Raw genomic sequence first — 22,491 nt, forward strand, 5'->3', positions numbered from 1 at the left:
TGCAGGTTAGGTTAACTGGTGACTCTAAATTGACCGTAGGTGTGACTGTGCCTGTGAATGGTTGTCTGTGTCTGTGTCAGCCCTGTGGTGACCTGGTGACTTGTCCAGGGTGTACCCCGCCTTTCGCCTGTAGTCAGCTGGGATAGGCTCCAGCTTGCCTGCGACCCTATAGAACAGGATAAAGTGGCTAGAGATGATATGAGATTTTCTGGTCTGTGTTCTGCTTTGGATCCAAACTCACCACATCTCACCATCCCTAACAGTTTATTCATCAGTTCTTTTCTTACTTTAATTCTGCTGCACCTTTAGCTTTCTGTCCTTCATCCACTATCTTTCAAAGGTGTAAACTTCTGCATTTTAAGATTTTGGTTATAGTTGTTCAGGTATTTACCTCAGCATTGCCTCAGCAATAATCGATGACAGTGTGATGTAAATAATAATGTGGAACGTCCATGAAAATTATTTCCTGTTGAGTTTATTCGCAAAGATTTTCATCCATCTGAATGAACTCATTCTTACTTCTAATTCAAACTGAGCTGTTTATATGGCCCTAAATTGGACACTCTCTATAGATAATCTTCATGTATATCCATGTTGCATGTAATTTGATTCAAAGTTATAGGCGTGAGGGGTTTAGTGCCAACCTTACCTTTACATGGAAATGCATGCGAGTCTGATCCCTAAGTTTAGAACTTTAATGAGATTGCTTGTGTTTTCTAAGGAGCTTTAAATTGCATCCTTCGCAGTAGAATATTATACAAGTGTCACTAGTAAATGGACAGCAAGAAGAAGACTTACTGATGACAGTTACATGACTCATAATTTCATAATTTCCCTGAACATGTTTCTGCTTGTTGAAAATTCCAAAAAATGCACACATCATCCACTTGTAAAACAGATATATAATGTCTTCAGTTGTCGTCAAATGCTAAATGGATGAAAGGCCATTGTTTCAGAATGAACCATAAAATAAAGCTTTTATCAATGTTTTACTTCAGTTTTTATTGTGTGATCTGCATCCTTGCTGAATTTCTCAGGTTGAATGAAGTAAGTCCACATCCTGTATCTGCCTCAGAATGTTAGTTTAATGTCAACCCTACTTCACAATCATTTTAAATAGGTTTATATGTGTAATATGAACTGTGTTTTCTTTCTGCACTGCAGAATGTCAGTCATCAGATATAAATGTTTATATGACTACCATTTTTATTTTTAATGGATTATATATAAATGAGCTTTAGGAAGGTGCTGCAACTTTACAGTACCCACAAGCAGGTTCCTTTAAGCTGTATAATAGTTTCAATGATGATCTTCACTCTATATTTATGGTTGGATTGAGTGATATCTACACAGTCTCCACTTCTCATCCCAATTGATCACTTAGAGGAGATTTAGGACTGATGTCACCATCACCAGAATGAAGACACAAACTGAAAGAATATCTTTAGGATGAATGGTGTTCATCTCTCCAGTACAATTCCAGAGACTTGTCAAATCTAAGGCAAGGCACACTGATGCTGTTGTGGTGGCTCATGGTGGCCCAACACCTTAGTAAGGCACTTTATGTTGGTTTTTATTTTAATTTGTCACCACTCATGCATTACGGTTGTCATTTGTTTGTTTTCAAAGTGCAATCAACTTAACCACTTTCTTCTAATTATTCATATATTTGAAATGTCTGTATTTAGTGCATGGAAACCCAACATTTAGAAAGATCACAATCAGCATAATATACATTTTTGATGCCATTGAACATTATTGGTTGAATTTCTGTATTCTATGAATGCTGCTGTTGACTACTATCAGGAATATTAAGTCTCAAGTGGGGGCAGTGATCAGGTTGCAGGAAGAAAAAATGAAATGAGTCTGAAATAACCTGGCAACTGTTTCTGATTTACTGCTTGGTAAAATCAATACCGGGTAACTGGTGCAGTTACGTTTATCCTGTGTTAGTTTCCCTACACTGTCTAATTCTATCTTGCATGTCTAGCATTATTTATTTTACCTCCTAAAGTTTTCATGTGACATATAATTTTAGCCATAAAATCCTTCTCATGTGGGAACAAAAGACTCATTCAGTGCACTTTTCATTTCACACAAAATGAGCATTACACACATCAAGTAGGAAAATGGTTATTTTATTCATTCAGCAACATATAGTGTTCATCAATCAAGTGTTCTCAAAACAAATAAAAAAAATTGTCTGATAATGAAATCAAATGATTGTTGATCTTCCTATTACCATGTACTCATTAATGTACTTTAGCATTTGCTTGGGTCAGTAGAACAGAAGAATGGATATCTATTTGCACAGTTAGTGTTAGACCAGCCAACTGGAAAAGAGAAAGCACAAACATTACAACCATGTTTAATCTGAATGAAAGCAGTCAACAACATAAATCAAGTGAGAACAAACTTTACCATTGTTCCTCATGATAACACACGGGTAGCTGGATACACTGCTTAGTGAGTACCAGTTACTGTAGGAGAACCAAGTTCTGTCAATCCAGCGCCATGTTCCATACAAAATCACATGTATTACATACTCATAAAAACAACTGACATCAACATAAATGGCTTAAGTAGTGCCTTTTTGGTCATTTTTATATCATTTTAATAAAGGAACATTTTATCATTTCAGGCGTGTAAATTCTCTAGATTAATTCAGATGCCTTTCAGTGATCATTGTAATTTGTAAGTGTATTACCTGGAGGTTGTAGGCACCAAGCCAAGTGTATGATATGCCCGTGACTCGAAGCAAATTCTGCAGGAAGCTATGTTCATCCAGGTTGTGTACAGATGCCAAACTTGCCTGTTCAGCTACACACTGTGTCTAACGACATAATTGGAAAGATAGAAGAAGACAATCAGCACAGCCCTGAAGCTAATCAGACTTTGTCATAAACAAATGCTTCATTTTTAAAACTATGCTTATTAATCAGTTCTTTTCTTACATTAATTCTACTGCACCTTTAGCTTTCTGTCCTTCATCCACCATCTTTCAAAGGTGTAAACTTCTGCATTTTAAGATTTTGGTTATAGCTGTTCAGGTATTTACCTCAGCGTTGTTCCAGGACTGAGTTGACCTCACAAACAGAAAGCAGCGTGTTCCATGTCTAAACCAGCCAGGACGACAGTAGCCTGACTTATCTGTGGACAATAATACACATCTCTGTGATATACATAGTGTTTCTACTGGTTTCACAGAATTTACAAATTTAAAAAATCTGTTTGATTGAGCAGTTTTTTCACTTGGTTATTCCAGTTACCTTCAGCAGCAAGTAGTTGTCTGAGCGCTTCCTCCTTATCTTCAGCAGAAAAATGATAATATATTATTACAGTCTTATTTATGGTTTTCAAAGCACCACAGGTATGCTTATAGCAAGAACTAATATACCAGTATACTGACCTGCATCAACCAACTTATCAACAACCAGCTCAGTAGTTTCCTCTGGAGAAAAGAGCCAGTTTAAGAATGAATGAATGTGTATTTATTTGTATGGAACTACCAGGAACTACCTTTATCTTTCACATGATGATAATAGTAACACAGTATAGAAAATATTTATTAGAGCATTTTATTTCATCCCAAACTGTTCACTGTTGATGGTCACTTACCTGGAAGTTTCTGATTCTGCTCAGGCTGAGTCTCATTTGCTGCAGCTACAAGAACAACATAAACAACAGTAACATTACCAACAACACTACACGAGTCACAATACAATTCACTGCATCACTGTTCCAGAGCAGCTGAAGTGTGTTATTCTCTGTAGTACTTCTTGCTGTCTCACCTGCAGCAGTCCTCAGTGTAAAGGCAGCACACACACAATCCAAACCTTCATGATGATGGTGATGGTGATCAGTGCAACTATAGAGAAAAGGACAAATAAATACATTTTTACGAATGTGATTCAAATCAAACAATTTCAGTTCAACATGTCCATCTTCCATCTCTCTTTATGATCATAGTATTAGAAGGTTCCATCTCGTATTCATTTTCAATCCAAATAGAAGCTTCACAAGATAGCGTTTTTAGTTCCCAATGCAGCTTAGAATAAGTTGAAAAGGTGTTTCAGTCTCATTAAGAAAAAGAGAAAATGTACCAATTTTTTAGGTCTCAGGTTGTATCTCTGTGGCTGATTGAGGGTAATCTGTTGAATGAAGCTCCCAGAGTGCTATATATACCAGTCCATCTCATTCGTTGCACTCAGCTCACCAGGAAACTTTGCTGAACATCCAGGAATATTTACCGCCAATTCATTCATGGTTAACTGTAAAATCCATTATCAAAGCCAGATCAGATATCTCTATGCCTACTCAAAAGTGATATCGACCCTGTTTTTCTGTGTTGACCTCTGTGCACTGGCAAACTAATTGAGATTGGGTCGCCAAAACAAAACCACTCAAGTGATGATAAATGCTATGTGCTACTGATGTGCAATAACACTGTCTTAAAATTGGATAGAGTTCAAACATAAATCACGTTCAGGAAGTTGTTGCACCAGTACAATAGCAGTAATCCTGAAAGCTCTATAATATTCTGAGTAATCATCTTCACCTTACCTTTATTGTTCCCTTTCATGACAAGTTTTTCTCGACATTGTTATTAATTCAGGACACACACATTTTCCCAATAAACAACTTTTTTTATATTTGTATGCCTTTTAATAATTTTTAATTGTTAAATGAATTGTTAAATTTTTTTTCAAAGGATAAGACACTTAATATTTTACAGTGTTTATAATATCTAAAATGTCAAAGGTGATTTCTTTAAAAATATGTTGTTTATTATTGAGGGGGTGGCATGGTGGTGTAGTGGTTAGCACTGTCGCCTCACAGCCGGAAGGTCCTTGGTTCAAGTCCAGTGGCCGACGAGGGCCTGTCTGTGTGGGTTTGCTCTGGTTTCCACTGAAGACATAGAGGTTAGGTTAGTTGGTGACTCTAAATTGACTGTAGGTGTGAATGGTTGTTTGTGTCAGCCCTGTGATGACCTGGTGACTTGTCCATGGTGTTCCCTGCCTCTTGCCCATAGTCAGCTGAGTTGGGCTGCAGCTTGTCTGCGACCCTGTACAGGATAAGCGGCTACGGATAATGGATGGATGATATTATTGATAGAAAAAATGTCTCATGATCCACCAGCAACCAACTGTTGTTCAAGGAAAATAATCAATGCCAGTATGGTCTAAATAATAATATGGAACATCCATGAAAATGCTTTCCTGTTAAGTTTATTCACAAAGATTTTTATCAAACTTAATGAACTCATTCTTATTTCAGACTCAAAGTGAGCTGTTTATATGTCCCTAAACTGGACACTCTGTAGATAATCTTCACGTATATCCATGTTGCATGTAATTTGATCCAAAGTCATAAGCGTGAGGGGTTTAGTGCCAACTTTACCTTCACAAGGAAATGCGTGTGAGTCTGATCCCCACATTTAGAACTTTAATGGGATTGCTTGTGATTTCTAAAGAGCTATAAATTATATTCTTCACTGTAGAATATTATATAGGTGTCACTTGTAAATGGACAGCAAGAAGAAGACTTCCTGACCTCAGTTAAGTGGCTCATCATTTCATAATTTCCCTGAACATGTTTCTGCTTGCTGAAAATTATAAAAAAAAAAAATGCACACACCGTCCACTTGTAAAACAGATAATGTCTTCACTTGTCTTCAAATGCTAAATGAATGAAAGGCCATTATTTCGGAATGAACCATAAAATAAAGCTTTTATCAATATTTTACTTCAGTTTTTATTGTGTGATCTGCATCCTTGCTGAATTTCTCAGGTTGAATGAAGTAAGTCCACATCCTGTATCTGCCTCAGAATGTTAGTTTAATGTCAACCCTACTTCACAATCATTTTAAATAGGTTTATATGTGTAATATGAACTGTGTTTTCTTTCTGCACTGCAGAATCCCAAAGTCAAAGTCATCAGATATAAATGTTTATATGACTACCATTTTTATTTTTAATGGATTATATATAAATGAGCTTTAGGAAGGTGTTGCAACTTTACAATACCCACAAGCAGATTCCTGTAAGCTATATAATAATGAGATGAGATCATCTTCACTCTATGTTTATGGTTCACTAGAGTGATATCTACACAGTCACCAACAGTCCAATAAATGTTATTTACCAGCTGGGAGGTTCGTATCGTGAAATACCGTGACCAAGGTCTTATTCAAGGCCGAGGTCACAGTATTTCACCATACGGACTGACCTTAAGCTGCTAAATAATATATTTATTTTTTTTTCTTTACCAAATTCTAACCGAAAACGAGAGCGCCCGAAAGGGAAAACCGAGCCGAGGTGAGCCGCCATTTTGAATCCTCATTCACGGCTGTAATGCAAATTGCTTCCTGCTCGGTATACAAGTGCACTTACATGGCAGGAAAAAAACTACATTTTGCCGCCTATCTAGTCCCCTATTTACAATCCCGATTCCAAAAAAGTTGGGACAAAGTACAAATTATAAATAAAAACGGAATGCAATGATGTGGAAGTTTCAAAATTCCATATTTTATTCAGAATAGAACATCGATGACATATCAAATGTTTAAACTGAGAAAATGTATCTTTTAAAGAGAAAAATTAGGTGATTTTAAATTTCATGACAACACATCTCAAAAAAGTTGGGACAAGGCCATGTTTACCACTGTGAGACATCCCCTTTTCTCTTTACAACAGTCTGTAAACGTCTGGGGACTGAGGAGACAAGTTGCTCAAGTTTAGGGATAGGAATGTTAACCCATTCTTGTCTAATGTAGGATTCTAGTTGTTCAACTGTCTTAGGTCTTTTTTGTCTCATCTTCTGTTTTATGATGCGCCAAATGTTTTCTATGGGTGAAAGATCTGGACTGCAGGCTGACCAGTTCAGTACCCGGACCCTTCTTCTACGCAGCCATGATGCTGTAATTGAAGCATACAAAAGTTTAGTGCAAGTTTACTGTAAGGATCTAGTAGGTTTCTGACATGGGCAAATGTTACACAAAACACAAACCAAAAAAAAAATACCCCCTAATTATTGACATTTTCTAAGGCAAGATTTTTCCGAGGTCAACTACCTATATTTTACTGGGGCTTTGTGCTATGCATTTGTAACTGCATTATAAATTGGAGTAGTGCTTACATGTATATCGCTTACAGTATGTCGCATCTTTATATTTTGTCTATGGTTCACATAAATGGTAGAAATATACGAAATGATCTGCACATACTCGTACATATTTGTAGTTGGTCTCGTTTATGTCTGATCTGTTCAGATTTGCAAGCCACTCTCTCTGTTGTCTACAGGTTAGATCTTCCATTTGGCGGCTTTCTCGCATTTTAACAGTGGGTAAACTAAAAATCTGGCTCCTGCATTAGCAGAATTGTTTGAGTAGCCGATAACTGCGCAATTTTGTGGCATTTTGTATGAAGGTACTTGTTCGCATGTGTTATTCCACAAAGATGGTGGACACAGCTAAATCAGAGAAGGTCATGGGACATGTGATGTCATGTGCAAACAGTCTATATGATTTCCTGTACAAAGTGAATGGGAGATATTTATCATGTTTATATTTCACTGACAGTTGATCAGGAAATATGACATAAATTGGGAAACTTTATATATTACTATAAAGATATGTACCTGTAAGGAACATGGGTTAAGTTGAGAAAATAAGGAGGTAATTAAAAAGAATAAAAAGTCAAGAGATCAGGGTTCCTACGCAGTATGTGTCAAGTGTATGTGAGCATCAGGGTTTCCCACACTTGAAAGGGAAGGACTCGGACACAGGATTCCACTCGTCTTGTGTTTTATTGGGTTTCAGTGGAACTGACGTTATAGTAGAATTGTGGTAGTAGTGGGTTTTCCCTGAAGAAAAGGTAGAAGTAGAACCAGAATCAGAAGTAGAAGCTAGAAGGTTGGAGCTTGAAGCCGAAGCTAGAAGGTGAAAAATCTTTAAACATACAAACATAAAATAAATGTATGAATAAATGCCTGTTTTTCTACAACAAAGCATGTATGAGTAAATGCTTGTTTTTCTATAACAAAGCCCAAGTTAATTAGGCAACAATATATAAATATTTATGTATAAGGTAAATTAAGTATATTTTAACCATTTTTAATCATTCAGGTAATATGTTGCTGAACAAATATAAATGAACAGAAAACCAGTTTTAAACTAAGAACCATTTTAACCATTAGCCCTTTCACAGGCAGTTTGTTCACTTTAACTGAAGATATTTTACTACACGCCACTGAGAAAGAAAGTTTAAACCATTAAACCAATCGCAGGTAAGGAACAAACATTTCTCATGCCCACGGATTACTGCGAGCGCAGCGTTTGCATATAAAAAAGTTCAGTGGGTTTACCGGTAGCCTTTTTTGTCCTTTTTTCCCTGATGTGCTGTAAAGTTTGTGTTAGTAGCGAATTCTCTTTGCAACTGCTGCGCTGCTGCTTCGTTACAAACTGAATGTCAATTCTGCCTATCGGTCTAGAACAGGGGTGCCAGGGTGAAATTGGTAAGGGGGCCAGATTTTTTTCAAGTGGGACCTTGGGGGCCGAATTACACTTTTGGCCTGAAAAGACCAGACACTAACTCAACAAAAGGACATTATTTTATATGATTTTTGAAGGCCTATACGCCCAAAAGGAATTGTAAAGCTATAGCCTCAAAATGAGGCGCACAATAACATGGCAGACAAAAGCAATTTACCCTCTGAAAATGTGACAGTCTAAGCATGCAAGTAGCCTACATTTATAAAAAAAAAATGCTACAGAAATGGACTAAGACACAAATAACACAAGTGTAAACTGTAAATGACTTAGATCAGATTTATTGATCTTGCACATCAAAAACATGTCAATGCATAGGCCTAATTAGGCCAATTAAAACGATTGGCAAGTAGGCCTAAACGAGTCAAAAGAAAGAAGAAGTGCCAGGGTAAATAATTCCACCAATAGGTCAAGTGACTAAATATCCAGTTGCATTAGTTTAAAAGAGCCAAATATGACTGAACATACCAATAAAAACAAACTACAGATGGCACATTAACTTTGCTGGTCAAGTCCCACATATATTTCCACACACCCATCCTGTTTATTCCCCCTCAAGCACACAGCACAAGGTTACATGGGGGAGAAATACCAGCTACATTTTACATGTGGAAGCCAGAAGTCTTTTACTTTTTACCAGCTTGTCGACATTGGGGGACAGACTCTGGGCAGTTGCTATTTTCATGACATCGTTGAGATGTCCATGGGTCAGACGACTACGCAGTTTCGATTTATTAATATTCATTACTGAAAATGCCTGTTCACATAAATATGTTGTCCCGAACATACAGAGTATTTTACCGGCAAAGGCCGTGATAATTGGGTACTCTGGTGGCAATGACTGATAGAAAGATTGGATTCCAACAGATGCGTATTTATCCTTGACGAATGCACCCTCCGAAAATGGCTTGGACACTTTTGCGATCTCCCACGCGATGATGTAGCTCGCCTTCACTGCCCCTAACATGAAATAAAATGTACAACAGAGATATTGAGATACCCCTCTTTGAAAACAGCCGCATTTAACATTAAAGGAGAACTGAAGATGATGTATGATATTAAAACGAACCTTCATGTGTCTCTCGAGACTTTGAGAAAGCTGCTTGCTGTTTTTGAAGGTTTGAGGCAAGCTCATTTAGCTTTTCAGTCCTGCGTTGCCCGGTGAATTGGCTGTATTTGTCGGCGTAATGTCTTTTGACATTGTATTCCTTCGGTACAGCCACTTGTTGCGAACAAATCAGACAAACAGGTTTTCCCCCTACTTCCCATAAAAAGTATTTCTCTCTCCATTTTTCCTGAAAGATGCGACCCTCAGAATCAACTTTTCTCTTTTTAGACAACATCTTGTGAACGAGCAACAACTAGCCTACTCTACATTAAATCCGGGTCATTGCACCTGCGTGTGCTGCAGCAAGCAGAGAGCAGCTAAAAACGAACCGATGGATTACACGAAAATGGAATCAAATTGAAACATTAGATTTAAAATCATTACGAAAAAAAAAACACAAAACATTAGATTTTTATTAATTTATTATTTAAAAAAAAAAAGTCTCATGAACCACCGGGCCGGATGTGATGACCAATCGGGCCGTATCCGGCCCGCGGGCCGTTACCATGGCACCCCAGGTCTAGAACGACCGCTGCCCTGCTAACTAGTGTTGTGATTGGCTGCCCTGCTAACTAGCGTTGTGATTGGCTGCCTGTTCAGCGCAGCGTGCGTGCGCTGGTAGCGCAGCGATTCAGCGTAGCAGGAAGTGGCGGAGGCAGCTGTCAATCATGTGAGCCTGCGTTCAGGCACTCCTTGTGGCAGGTCACCGCAACAGTATGGAAAATGGAAATTAGGGTATGGAGAAATATTTGTGTTTCCAGACCTTTGCCGCTACATAGTAAAATGAAGCTCAACATTCCGACATTCAGTTGAATTTTGCCAAAGAAATGTGTTGAAATGCGGAGGGAGGGAAACGGGTGTTCTGTTGTACTGGCATGCGCTCCGCCACACCCCCTGAACCTGCTTGCTTCTTGCAAGACTTTGGACAAGACGCGGGAAACCCCCCTGCTACAAAACGCCCCTTGAACACGCGTGAACACACATCATAGCTCCAGTCAGTGTAAAAATGCTTATGGCTTATTTGGCAGTGTTGCCAGAATTTGCTAGAAAAATAAGGCACATGGACCCTGAAAACAAGCGACCCAAGACAAAAAAACTGCCAACAAAAATATGAAGGCTGTGTACGCAAACATACATATAAAAATGTATACACACTTTGAATCATTGTGAAGTAGGTGGTTATTAAAATTCATTTCATTTTCAAGGTGTAATAGAATTTACAGACATCACTTTATTGTTTTATCACTGCCTCTAACTGATGTTTATAGTCTACGCTATGAGACCTGCAACAGTCACTGAAAGTGAATGTCCAAAAATACCAAGAGAATTGAATGTGATTTGCATTGTCAGCAGTGACTGGACCAGAATGGATGTCAGTTTGAGAACAGGCGGTGACTAAATAATATGTCTGTAAATTCTATTACTCTTTGAAAATTACATGGATTTTAACAAACACATACAGTACTTTACAGTGATTAAAAGTGTGTATACATTTTTTTCGGGACATCCTGTATGTGCTTGACATCTTCACACACCTGTGTTTTCATGTCTTGAAGTGTGCATCAGATATGTGTGCGTCAGAGTGGCATCCTGTATTTTGTGTAATGTGTATATATATTTATGACAAAAACAGGGCACTGATACAAATTTTAGGCCAAGCTAAATATGGTATGCATTTTGGTGGTATGTCATAATGTGAGTACCCGTTTGATTTTCAAGTAATTCTTTTAAATATATGAGTAGTTGTTTGTTCGCTGAAGTCTCCAAACCTGAGAATTTGAGTATGGAAAAAGTCTGGAATTTTAAATTTGAAAATGTGTAGGAACCCTGAGAGATACTTTTTTGGGGGCAAGTTTGATTGGATACGACAAACCAAACACGCAATACCTGTGGCAAGATGGTGACCAGCTGGCTTCACTATTCTCTACAGCAGGGGAACAGGTTATGAGCTCTCCAGATTTTTACATAGCGCTCAGTGGTTGATATACTGATGTCCTATCAACTGAGCTAACCAGGATGGGGGTTAATGCAAATGCAGAGACTGTTTTGTTGAACTGAGGGGTTCTTTATTCCATAAAAGTTCACCAATCCAGAAGCTTAGAAGTTCTCAGAAAAAAAAAATTCCAAATGCTAGGGGAGAGGTTTCAAGGTCATAACTCAAAAAACCAATTCAAATCCACAGTTTCGCAAACATGTAAATAACAGAGTCCAAGAGGGCAATCCACAGAGACAGACAAGACTGACAAACCAGGATATAGTCCGGGAGCCATGGGGTCGGACCCGGAATTTTTGGTTAAAGTTTTTTTTTTTGCTTTATCTTATAGATTTGAGGTAGCTCTTCAAGATTTAAGAGGGTGCCCGGTGATATCCCTTGGGCAATTTAATATATTAACCCTTTAATGCCCTATATGCCCAAATAATGGAAGAAAATACAAAAAAAAATAATATCAGTGTAAATACTGATATTAAATGCACCAAGTTGGCTGTATCTGATAGGTATTCACATTTTTCTCTATATTTGTCATTCAAATACATCAAATGTGGATTAATGAACCCTTTCATAACTTTTCCAAATTAGCGATTTTTATACAAGTATTACATAAACTCTACAGTTAATACAAAATAATGATCAATATCTATGTAAGAACTATACAGCATGCAAAAGAACTATATACAGCATGCACACACACACACACACACACACACACACACACACACACTAATGACCAATAACTATGTAAAAGAACTATATACAGCATGCATACACTCACACCAATGATCCACTATGTAAACGAAATATACAGCATGTATACACTCACACCAGTGATCCACTATGTAAAAGAACTACAGCATGCAATAGAACTATATACAGCATGCATACACTCACACCAGTGATCCACTATGTAAAAGAACTACTGTATATACAGCATGAAATAGAAATATATACAGCATGCATATACATTCACACCAGTGATCCACTATGTAAAAGAACTATATACAGCATGCAATATAACTACATACAGCATGCATATACACTCACACCAGTGATCCACTATGTAAAACTACAGTATGCAATATATCAAGCATGCAAAATGGCATATACAGCATGCGCACACACAAGAATAGCAAAAGATACTGATTTTCAATTAACCAAATTGGCTGTACAGTATTCACGCTTTACTGTCATTCAAATTAGTCAAACGTGTAATTGACCCTTTCATAAATTTGCAAAATTAACAATTTTGATACAAGAACTACAGTACATAAAGCATGTACGTGGATGCATGCATGCACACGCACACACATACACATGCACACACACTAATGAGCAATAATTATGTAAAATAATTACATACAGTATGCAAACACACACACAAAACACAAAAACTATTTAAGGAAAGAACTAAGAGTTCAGATGAAAAAAAAAACCCTCTAAACCCTTTGCCATTGCTTAGTGTCTGTAAAAATATGCTTATGTACTGGATGCCAGCTAGTACAGAGGAGAATGTTAAGTAAACCTTACTCCCCAACGTTTTAAAAGTCGTGCTAGTCAGTGGAAGAGCAGTGTGGTTTGGAGTGGGGGTGAATCGGGGACAATGCCCTGAATTTTACTAGGGAACCAGGAACATTACTATTTCAACAGTCAATATCGTAAAAATAAGCAATCTATTAGCTTAATGTATTAGCTTAAGGAAACCTTACTGCCCAACGTTTTAAAAGTCGTGCTAGTCAGTGGACTGGCTAGTGCACATGACTCTCAGTCCACAAGCAGTGTGGTTTGGAGTGGGGGTGAGGGTAAGGTTAACAGACTTTTGAGATGATAATCGGGGACAATGCCCTGAATTTTACTAGGGAACCAGGGACATTACTATTTCAACAGTCAATATCGTTAAAATAAGCAATCTATTAGCTTAATGTATTAGCTTAAAAAAATCAGTGACTAGCATTTACTAGGTGAGAGTTGGGTGTGCTAGCCAGTGTTGTGAAACTATGGGTCTAGTTCACTGGTGAGCAGTGAGTACATGTCACTGCTCTTTCATGATTACAGTCAAATAGTTTCTCTGCTTAGCTTATGCGTGCTGTGATCTTTTGGGGGAAGTGTGATTGACAGAGTTAGCAAGATAGCTACACAAGTTGGCTTGAATTAGCTAATTGTGTCCCTCAAATGCCCCTGCAGAAGTAAACACAAGGATGACAATGGAGTGTATGCCTAATAATTTAAGGCTCGCATTAACAACCAAAGTAATAGAGTAATAAAGGGCTTTTTGGTATAAGTCCCGCCCCCAATTGCATGGCCACACCCCCAACCATGGCTGGAACCCCACCCCCAGGCCTTAAACTCATCCTATTATGTTAACAAACACAAAAATAAGTATGATATATAGACTTTGGTGAACATAAAGTGAAGAATGTCAAAATGTCAGAATTTAGGCTATGACTGCAGCACATCCAACAATAAAGGGCCAATATCCGGAATTGCCCAAGGGATATCACCGGGCACCCTCTCTTATCTTAATGAGTAGACCTTGGACAACAACAAACAGCAAAAAAAAAAAAAACTTTAACCGACGAAGCCAGGTTCAGCCAAATTTGGGCCTTTGGCTCCCGGACTAATAGCACAGAGTCATAAAGCAGGAGGCTTGGGATAACAGGTTCCTTCCCAGAACAACAAAGAAAGACTAAGCAAGGAATAGTACTGATGGCTTGGTTTAAAAAGGGGTAAATGAGGTCACATGACAGACAACGAGGCACAGGTGAGGAGAGTTCGCACAAAGACACATAACAAATGGCAGATCATAATCTAAAATGGCCACCAGATGGCGACAACATTCCACAACCTTGACAGTTTCAGCTTTTTCCAGAGATATTCAGTAATAGGATTCAGATCAGGACTCATAGAAGGCCTCTTCAGAATGGGCCAATGTTTTTTTCTTCACCATTCTTGGATGCTTTTAAGGGTGTCCTTATCCTGTTGGAGGACCCATGTCTTGTGACCAAGACAGAGCTTTCTGACACTGGGTAGTACGTTTTGCTCCAGAATGCCTTGATAATTTCTGTTTTAAACTTTCTCTTTGAAGATATAGTTATAAAAATGTCCCTACTACTCCTCTTTCACGACTACTCACTCCCGCCACACCTTTTTGCCTGCGTCCTTGATGAAAAGTATAGTATTTTGTAAATTCATTTAGTTTAGTTTGTGGTACCACAACAAAAGATGACTTGTTGCTATAAGAAATAAATAATAATCTGTTATCTATTGATGAAAATCAATATACAGATTAATATGATGTCTGTTTTGACGACCTGCTTGGGGTATGCCTTGCCTCTCACCTGAAGTCAGCTGGGTCTAGCCCCAGCTTCACCCATGACCCGGCCATATCTGTGATATAGATAACAGATGAACAGATGAAATCTGATGTCACATAGTGACTGAGTGTGCTGCAGCTACAGTGGTGCTTGAAAGTTTGTGAACCCTTTAGAATTTTCTATATTTCTGCATAAATATGACCTAAAACATCATCAGATTGTCACACAAGCCCTAAAAGTAGATAAAGAGAACCCAGTTAAACAAATGAGACCAAAAGATTATACTTGGGCATTTATTTACTGAGGAAAATGATCGAATATTACATGTCGGGCGGCACGATGGTGTAGTGGTTAGCGCTGTTGCCTCACAGCAAGAAGGTCCGGGTTTGAGCCCTGTGGCCGGCGAGGGCCTTTCTGTGTGGAGTTTGCATGTTCTCCCCATGTCCGCGTGGGTTTCCTCCGGGTGCTCCGGTTTCCCCCACAGTCCAAAGACATGCAGGTTAGGTTAACTGGCGACTCTAAATTGACCGTAGGTGTGAATGTGAGTGTGAATGGTTGTCTGTGTCTATGTGCCAGCCCTGTGATGACCTGGCGACTTGTCCAAGGTGTACCCAGCCTTTCGCCCATAGTCAGCTGGGATAGGCTCCAGCTTGCCTGCGACCCTGTAGAACAGGATAAAGCAGCTAGAGATAATGAGATGAGATGTCTGTGAGTGGCAAAAGTATGTGAACCTCTAGGATTAGCAGTTAATTCGAAGGTGAAATTAGAGTCAGGTGTTTTCAATCAATGGGATGACAATCAGGTTTGAGTGGACACCCTGTTTTATTTAAAGAACAGGGATCTATCAAAGTCTGATCTTCACAATACATGTTTGTGGAAGTGTATCATGGCATGAACAAAGGAGATTTCTGAGGACCTCAGAAAAAGCGTTGTTGATGCTCATCAGGCTGGAAAAGGTTACAAAAGCATCTATAAAAAGTGTTTGGACTCCACCAATCTACAGACAGACAGATTGTGTACAAATGGAGGAAATTCAAGACCACTGTTACCCTCCCCAGGAGTGGTCGACCAACAAAGATCACTCCAAGAGCAAGGTGTGTAATAGTCGGCGAGATCACAAAGGACCCCAGGGTAACTTCTAAGCAACTGAAGGCCTCTCTCACATTGGCTAATGTTAATGTTCATGAGTCCACCATCAGAAGAACACTGAACAACAATGGTGTGCATGGCAGGGTTGCAAGGAGAAAGCCACTGCTCTCCAAAAAGAACATTGCTGCTCATCTGCAGTTTGCTCAAGATCATGTGGACAAGCCAGAAGGCTATTGGAGAAATGTTTTGTGGACAGATGAGATCAAAATAGAACTTTTTGGTTTAAATGAGAAGCCTTACGTTTGGAGAAAGGAAAACACTGCATTCCAGCGTAAGAACCTTATCCCATCTGTGAAGCATGGTGGTGGTAGTATCATGGCTTGGGCCTGTTTTGCTGCATCTGGGCCAGGACGGCTTGCCATCGTTGATGGAACAATGAATTCTGAGTTATACCAGCAAATTCTAAAGGAAAATGTCAGGACATCTGTCCATGAACTGAATCTCAAGAGAAGGTGGGTCATGCAGCAAGACAACGACCCTAAGCACACAAGTCATTCTACCAAAGAATGGTTAAAGAAGAAAAGTTAATGTTTTGGAATGGCCAAGTCAAAGTCCTGACCTTAATCCAATCGAAATGTTGTGGAAGGACCTGAAGCAAGCAGTTCATGTGAGGAAACCCACCAACACCGAGTGAAGCTGTTCTGTACGGAGGAATGGGCTAAAATTCCTCCAAGCCAGTGTGCAGGACTGACCAACAGTTACCAGAAACGTTTAGTTGCAGTTATTGCTGCACAAGGGGGTCACACCAGATACTGAAAGCAAAGGTTCACATACTTTTGCCACTCACAGATAAGTAATATTGGATCACTTTCCTCTATAAATAAATGACCAAGTATAATATTTTTGTCTCATTTGTTTAACTGGGTTCTCTTTATTTTTAAGACTTGTGTGAAAATCTGATGATGTTTTAGGTCACATTTATGCAGAAATATAGAAAATTCTAAAGGGTTCACAAACTTTCAAGCACCACTGTACTTTTTTTTGAGAAAGAGTTGGCAATACCATTCGTAATGACTTTGTTGACCTTTTATGAGTATTGTTACTGTGTAGAACACTGCTATTTGACATGTATATTATCTGTTGGTTATTTTTAACTACCCACGAATAAGCACTTAGAATGATCATAAAATATTTCAGAAAGGGTTCAAACCCACATTGCTGAATTTTTTTTTTTATTTTAAAATTTTGTAAAATAGATCCAAATTATAACCTTACTGTGCCCTCTTGAGTGAGACAAAAATCTAGTTATTTTTCATTTAAGCAAATCAAAAAAATAAAAGACAGCAGCACACAACCAATTAGGAAGGAAAAAAAAAATCTAGTTTTCAGATGTAGACCCAACACACTTAAATGTTATGTTCGACATAATACTGCACTGTTGGTACCAAGATTTTAAATACCATTTATTTAGTTTGTTGGGGTTTTATTTTGAATTTATTCCTTCCAATAAAAACAGAGTACCCAAATGTATTAATATGTTTTGGTATAACACCACCACCAGAGTAAAAAGAGATATCATCTAATTTGCACTCAATTTCTTCAACTTCAGGCATTTATTTGAGGTCAGGGTGAAAATTAATAAACAGACAAACATGACCAAGATAGCTAAACCAGAAAAAAAAATACCAAAACATAAAAAAAAAAAAACTACAGATTTTCTTGCAAAGGTTCCATTTATTGCGTACATTAGAGGACATCAGTACCTGCAAGACACACACCACACTTCATTATGGGAACATAAGCATCAATTAACAGGGTTTACAAAAAGAAGATGAAAAATAATATTTTAGGGCATTTCCTTTCATAGAAAGGACTTTAATAACTGCAGACAGATACATTAAAAAGGGTTTGGAATAAAGGTGGACATTATTAGTGGGCCTGTTTCAGTCCAATCATGCTTGCTTGTAAATCATTACTGAGTTTGAGATGTTTTGTTCCATTTCATTTATCTGTCATTAACTTGTGAACTGCAGTTTTAGTAACTAAATAATATGACAACATATATTATCAAAACATTTACAATATTGATTGCTGTGTTAACAACTATTAGTTGTCAAATACAAAGAGGGAGACATGTATAATTACTCTTTAGAAATGTGAATTAATAATGCAATTGCAAGTATGAGGGAAATATCACCATGGTGCAATGTGATGAGAAAAGACTGCACATGGACCTGAATAGATACCGACATGCATGAGAGTTTAAAAGTGCTGCTGATAACCCAAAAAAGACAAATTTGTGAAAGAAATCTAGGTTATTTTTCTGAGCACACAGGTGGGAGCACAATGCAGCTTTAACTGACATCATTTGATATCTCACAGGTTCACCTGAAGTACATTAAAAAAAAAAATCTTCATTCGGTATTTGATACGTTATAGATTATATATGTTACTGAATAATTTCATACTGAGAATAAACACAAACAAGCACACTGGTTAATGTGGGAGAACAGGGATTTCTAATACTGACCTCCATTCGAGTGTAATACTGTCAATGTGGCAAACAAAAATGTAAAAAAAAAAAGACATGGCTCCCACTTTTATGACAACAACAGTTTCACAAAATACTTATAAAAAGTTCCAGTTCATAAAAATAATTAAAGAAACAAAATCACCAACACTTAACCAAAAAGACAAACATAAAGCATATGGTCTTATGGTAAATATAGATTAGCAGGAAAGATTTGGTTGATCAATTGATAATGGGCTGCAATGTCTTGGAAATCCCCCCCCCCCCCCCCCCCCAACACCACTGTGGTTAGAACTCCAGCTCTGGCCATTTTTTTCTATCTCCATATTTTTCCACTTTGCCTGGCAGTTGGTCAAGTGTAAACACCATAGTTTTATAGTAATTGATAAAACAACCATTGGGCACCAATATTTATTTTTGAAGGACTTCATCAGCCCATTATTCTGTGTGTATGACCTCAGTATTCTGTCCTTCCGGGCTTAAAACACAAGTAACCTGTGGTTTGGTTATTTTGGAGAGGATTAAAGAAGACAAAATTATGATTGCATCTGTGCAACTCACCACAACTTGATTTGGTTGAACATTAGGGCAGAAACTTCTCAAGCATCACTGAGAGCTGTGTGACCACCAAAACACTAAACAGTCTCTGCTTGTTTCCTTAGTGTAGGGTTAAAAATGTACTTGGTGCACAGAGGAGAGACTTGGGAGACTCCCAGTAACAGGGTCTCAAGCTTGCATTAGTGTAACAAAGGCACAGGCGGTCCAAATCAGAGCAGCCAGCACAACAGTACACACACCAAAAACACATACACACACACCAGCCAACAGTTTGAACACACCTGCTCATAGGAGGATTTTCTTCATATGTACTATTTTACAACAAAAAGGATGTTACCATTATCAAATAACACAGATGGAATTATACAGTGGCCAAGAAGCATTTTTTTTTTTAATTCTTAACACTATTCCTGATAATGTTTTGCACACTCTTGGCATCTTCTCAACCAGCTTCACTGTGAATAAGCTTCACCAAGGAGGCATTTCGCAAACTTCCCAGCTAAGCCAGGCACTTGTTGGTTGCTTATCCAATGTTCAAAATGAAAACTACTTTTTGGGGGAAACATTTTACTCCAATCAATCAATCAATCAATCAATCAACTTCTTAAAATATATTCTAATTTAGAAATAGATTCATACAAGGGCATTAACTTCACTATTTACATTTGTCTTAGAAACCAGTTTCATCCATTAATCAAAATATCTTTAAGACAATGAAAAATATGCATCTAGTGTGTGTCCAAACTTTGCCTGGTAATCCATTCCTGTCCATTATGTACAACCCCAATTCCAAAAAAGTTGGGACACTGTGTAAACTGTAAATAAAAACAAAAGTGTGATAATTTGCAAATCATGGAAACCCTATATTTCTTTGAAAATAGTACAAAGACAGCAGATCACATGTTGAAACTGAGAAATTTTATTGTTTTTTGAATATGTGCTCATTTTGAATTTGATGTCAGCAACACGTTTCAAAAAAGTTGGGACGGGGCGTGTCTACCACTGTGTTGCATCACCTCTACTTTTAACAACACTCTGTAAACGTTTGGGAACTGAGGAGAGCAATTGCTGTAGTTTTGAAAGAGAAATGTTGTCCCATTTTTGCACGATACACAATTTCAGTTGCTCAACAGTTCGGGTCTCCTTTGTCATATTTTCAGCTTCATAATGCGCCAAATGTTTTAAATGGGAGATAGGTGTCGATTGCAGGCAGGCCAGTTTAGCACCCAGACTCTTACTACAGAACCATGCAGTTTTAATATGTGCAGAAAGCAGTTTGGCATTGCCTTGCTGAAAGAAGGAAGGCCTTCCCTGAAAGATATTTTGTCTGGATGGCAGCATGTTGTTCTGAAAATATGTATATCTCATTCAGCATTCATAATGCCTTCCAAGATGTGCAAGCTACCCAATGTCACGTACATTAATGCACCCTCATACCATCACAGACGCTGGCTTTTGAACTGTGCACTGATAACAAGCCGGATGGTCCCTCTCCTTTTTAGCCTGGAGGACGTGATGTCCAAGATTTCTAAAAAGAATTTCAGATTTCGATTCATCAGATCTCGGGACAATTTTCCACTTCACCTCAGTCCATCGTAAAAGAGCTCGGGCCCAGAGAAGGTAGCTGTGTTTCTGGATATTGTTTATATCTAGTTTTAACTTGCATTTGTGGATGCAGTAATGAACTGTTTTCACAGACGATGGTTTTCTGAAGTGTCCCTGAGCCCATACAGTGATTTCCACTACAGACATGTGTCTGCTTTTAATGCAGTGTCGCCTGAGGGCCTGAAGATCACAGGCATCCAATGTCAGTTTTCAGCTTTGTCTCTTGCATACAGAGATTTCTCCAGATTCTCTGAATCTTTTAATGATATTATGTACCATAGATAATGTGATCCCCAAATTCTTTGCAATTTTACATTGAGGAATGTTATTCTTAAATTGTTGTACTGTTTGCCCAAGCAGTCTTTTACAGAGCGGTGAACCCCTCCCCATCTTTACTTCTGACAGACTCCGCCTCTCTGGGATGCTCTTTTTATACCCAATCATTTTACTGACCTGTTGCCAATTAACCAAATTACTTTTTTTTTTAGCATTACACAACTTTTTCAGTCTTTTGTTGTCCCTGTCCCAAGTTTTCTGAAATGTGTTGCTGGCATCAAATTCAAAATGAGCATATATTTTTCAAAAAGCAATAAAATTTTTCAGTTTCAACATTTGATATGTTGTCTTTGTACTATTTTCAATGCAATACAGGGCTTCCATGATTTGCAAATTATCGCATTCTGATTTTACTGATGTTTTACAGAGTGTCCCAACTTTTTTGGAATCGGGGTTGTATTATGATATGGCTTGTATGTTCAGTTGTGTATTGAACACGGAGGACTGCTCATCTTTGGTTAATACAGTGGTTCCCAAACTTTTTGGCTGGGGACCCCCTTTTGGAATTCAGAATATTTTTGGGACCCCCTGACATCGACCCCCCACCACCACCCATTATGCAGTGGAATAAGTTCTTACCGGTACTACAATCTCCAGTGCGTCACTTTATTGTTTTCTTAAAACTCATTTTACCCGGTTTTTTTCCACAGGCGTTTTACACCTTTTTCATGAGATAGATAACTTCTTAATATTCTTAACTAGGGCCTACCTTGTTGTACCTATGTACAAAAAAGGACATTATAAAATATTTCAGTTTGTAAATATTTTACTGTGAGAACTTTCTTGTCAGGTCATTTAATTTGGAACTTGACTGAAAAATGCAAAATGATGGATTCCCTCCATGAGAACAAAAAAAAAAAATTCCAAACAGGGCTGAAGTAGTTGTCCTCTTCAGGGTGCTGACGAGCCATGCCACATGTGGAATGTGCTGCTCGTCTCCCTTTGGCCAGCCAAGTCACTTTGCAAAGCATGCTCACATTTAAATCACGAGCTTGCGCTCCTGTAGCCTACTAAAGCGGACTTAGTAAAACTGTGCGCTCAATGCTATTCAGCCGTGCCCCAGTTATAACAAGTTAAGTTAATTAAACTTAAATGCTTGATGGGAATGGAATTGCTATTTTAAGTACAACACACTAAATACCAAGTTGATTTAACTTAAAATATTTTGCTAAACCAATTGCTTTGTATAATCATTAAATGTAACATATTAAGTTCATTACACTAAATGCCAAGTTGGTTTAATGCAATATAAATAGCAATATTAACTTTAATGAACAAAAAAAGAAAACAAATGTACATTCTTTTTCTCTTTTATTGTAGATAGCACATTTACAAAAAAAAAGGAGCAGAAAAAAAAAACAATCAAATCCTGGATTCACAAGACTGACAGCATGGTGTTCATCTTTCTTA

General features: G+C 38.0%; 1 protein-coding gene across 1 annotated transcript; it reads right to left on the bottom strand.

Moving 5' to 3' along the window:
• Window positions 1-2,262: 2,262 nt before the first annotated feature.
• Window positions 2,263-15,034, bottom strand: LOC132888881 (ladderlectin-like). The gene is made up of 9 exons (XM_060924977.1): window positions 14,988-15,034; window positions 3,792-3,868; window positions 3,619-3,663; window positions 3,410-3,451; window positions 3,270-3,308; window positions 3,059-3,150; window positions 2,708-2,833; window positions 2,422-2,545; window positions 2,263-2,333 (listed from the first exon to the last, which is right to left on the bottom strand). The coding sequence occupies exons 1-9, from the start codon at window positions 15,032-15,034 to the stop codon at window positions 2,263-2,265; spliced, it is 663 nt and encodes a 220-aa protein (XP_060780960.1).
• Between the last annotated feature and the right edge of the window lie 7,457 nt (window positions 15,035-22,491).

This window comes from Neoarius graeffei, chromosome 7 (genome assembly GCF_027579695.1).
Source record: "Neoarius graeffei isolate fNeoGra1 chromosome 7, fNeoGra1.pri, whole genome shotgun sequence".
NCBI lineage: Eukaryota > Metazoa > Chordata > Actinopteri > Siluriformes > Ariidae > Neoarius > Neoarius graeffei.

Coding starts and splice junctions, on each gene's coding strand:
- LOC132888881 (XM_060924977.1), bottom strand. CDS start 15,034: ATGGCCGGGTCATGGGTGAAGCTGGGGCTAGACCCAGCTGACTTCAG. Junction 3,664..3,791: donor TACACTGAGGACTGCTGCAG/GTGAGACAGCAA, acceptor TTGTTCTTGTAG/CTGCAGCAAATGAGACTCAG. Junction 3,309..3,409: donor TGATAAGTTGGTTGATGCAG/GTCAGTATACTG, acceptor TTTCTGCTGAAG/ATAAGGAGGAAGCGCTCAGA.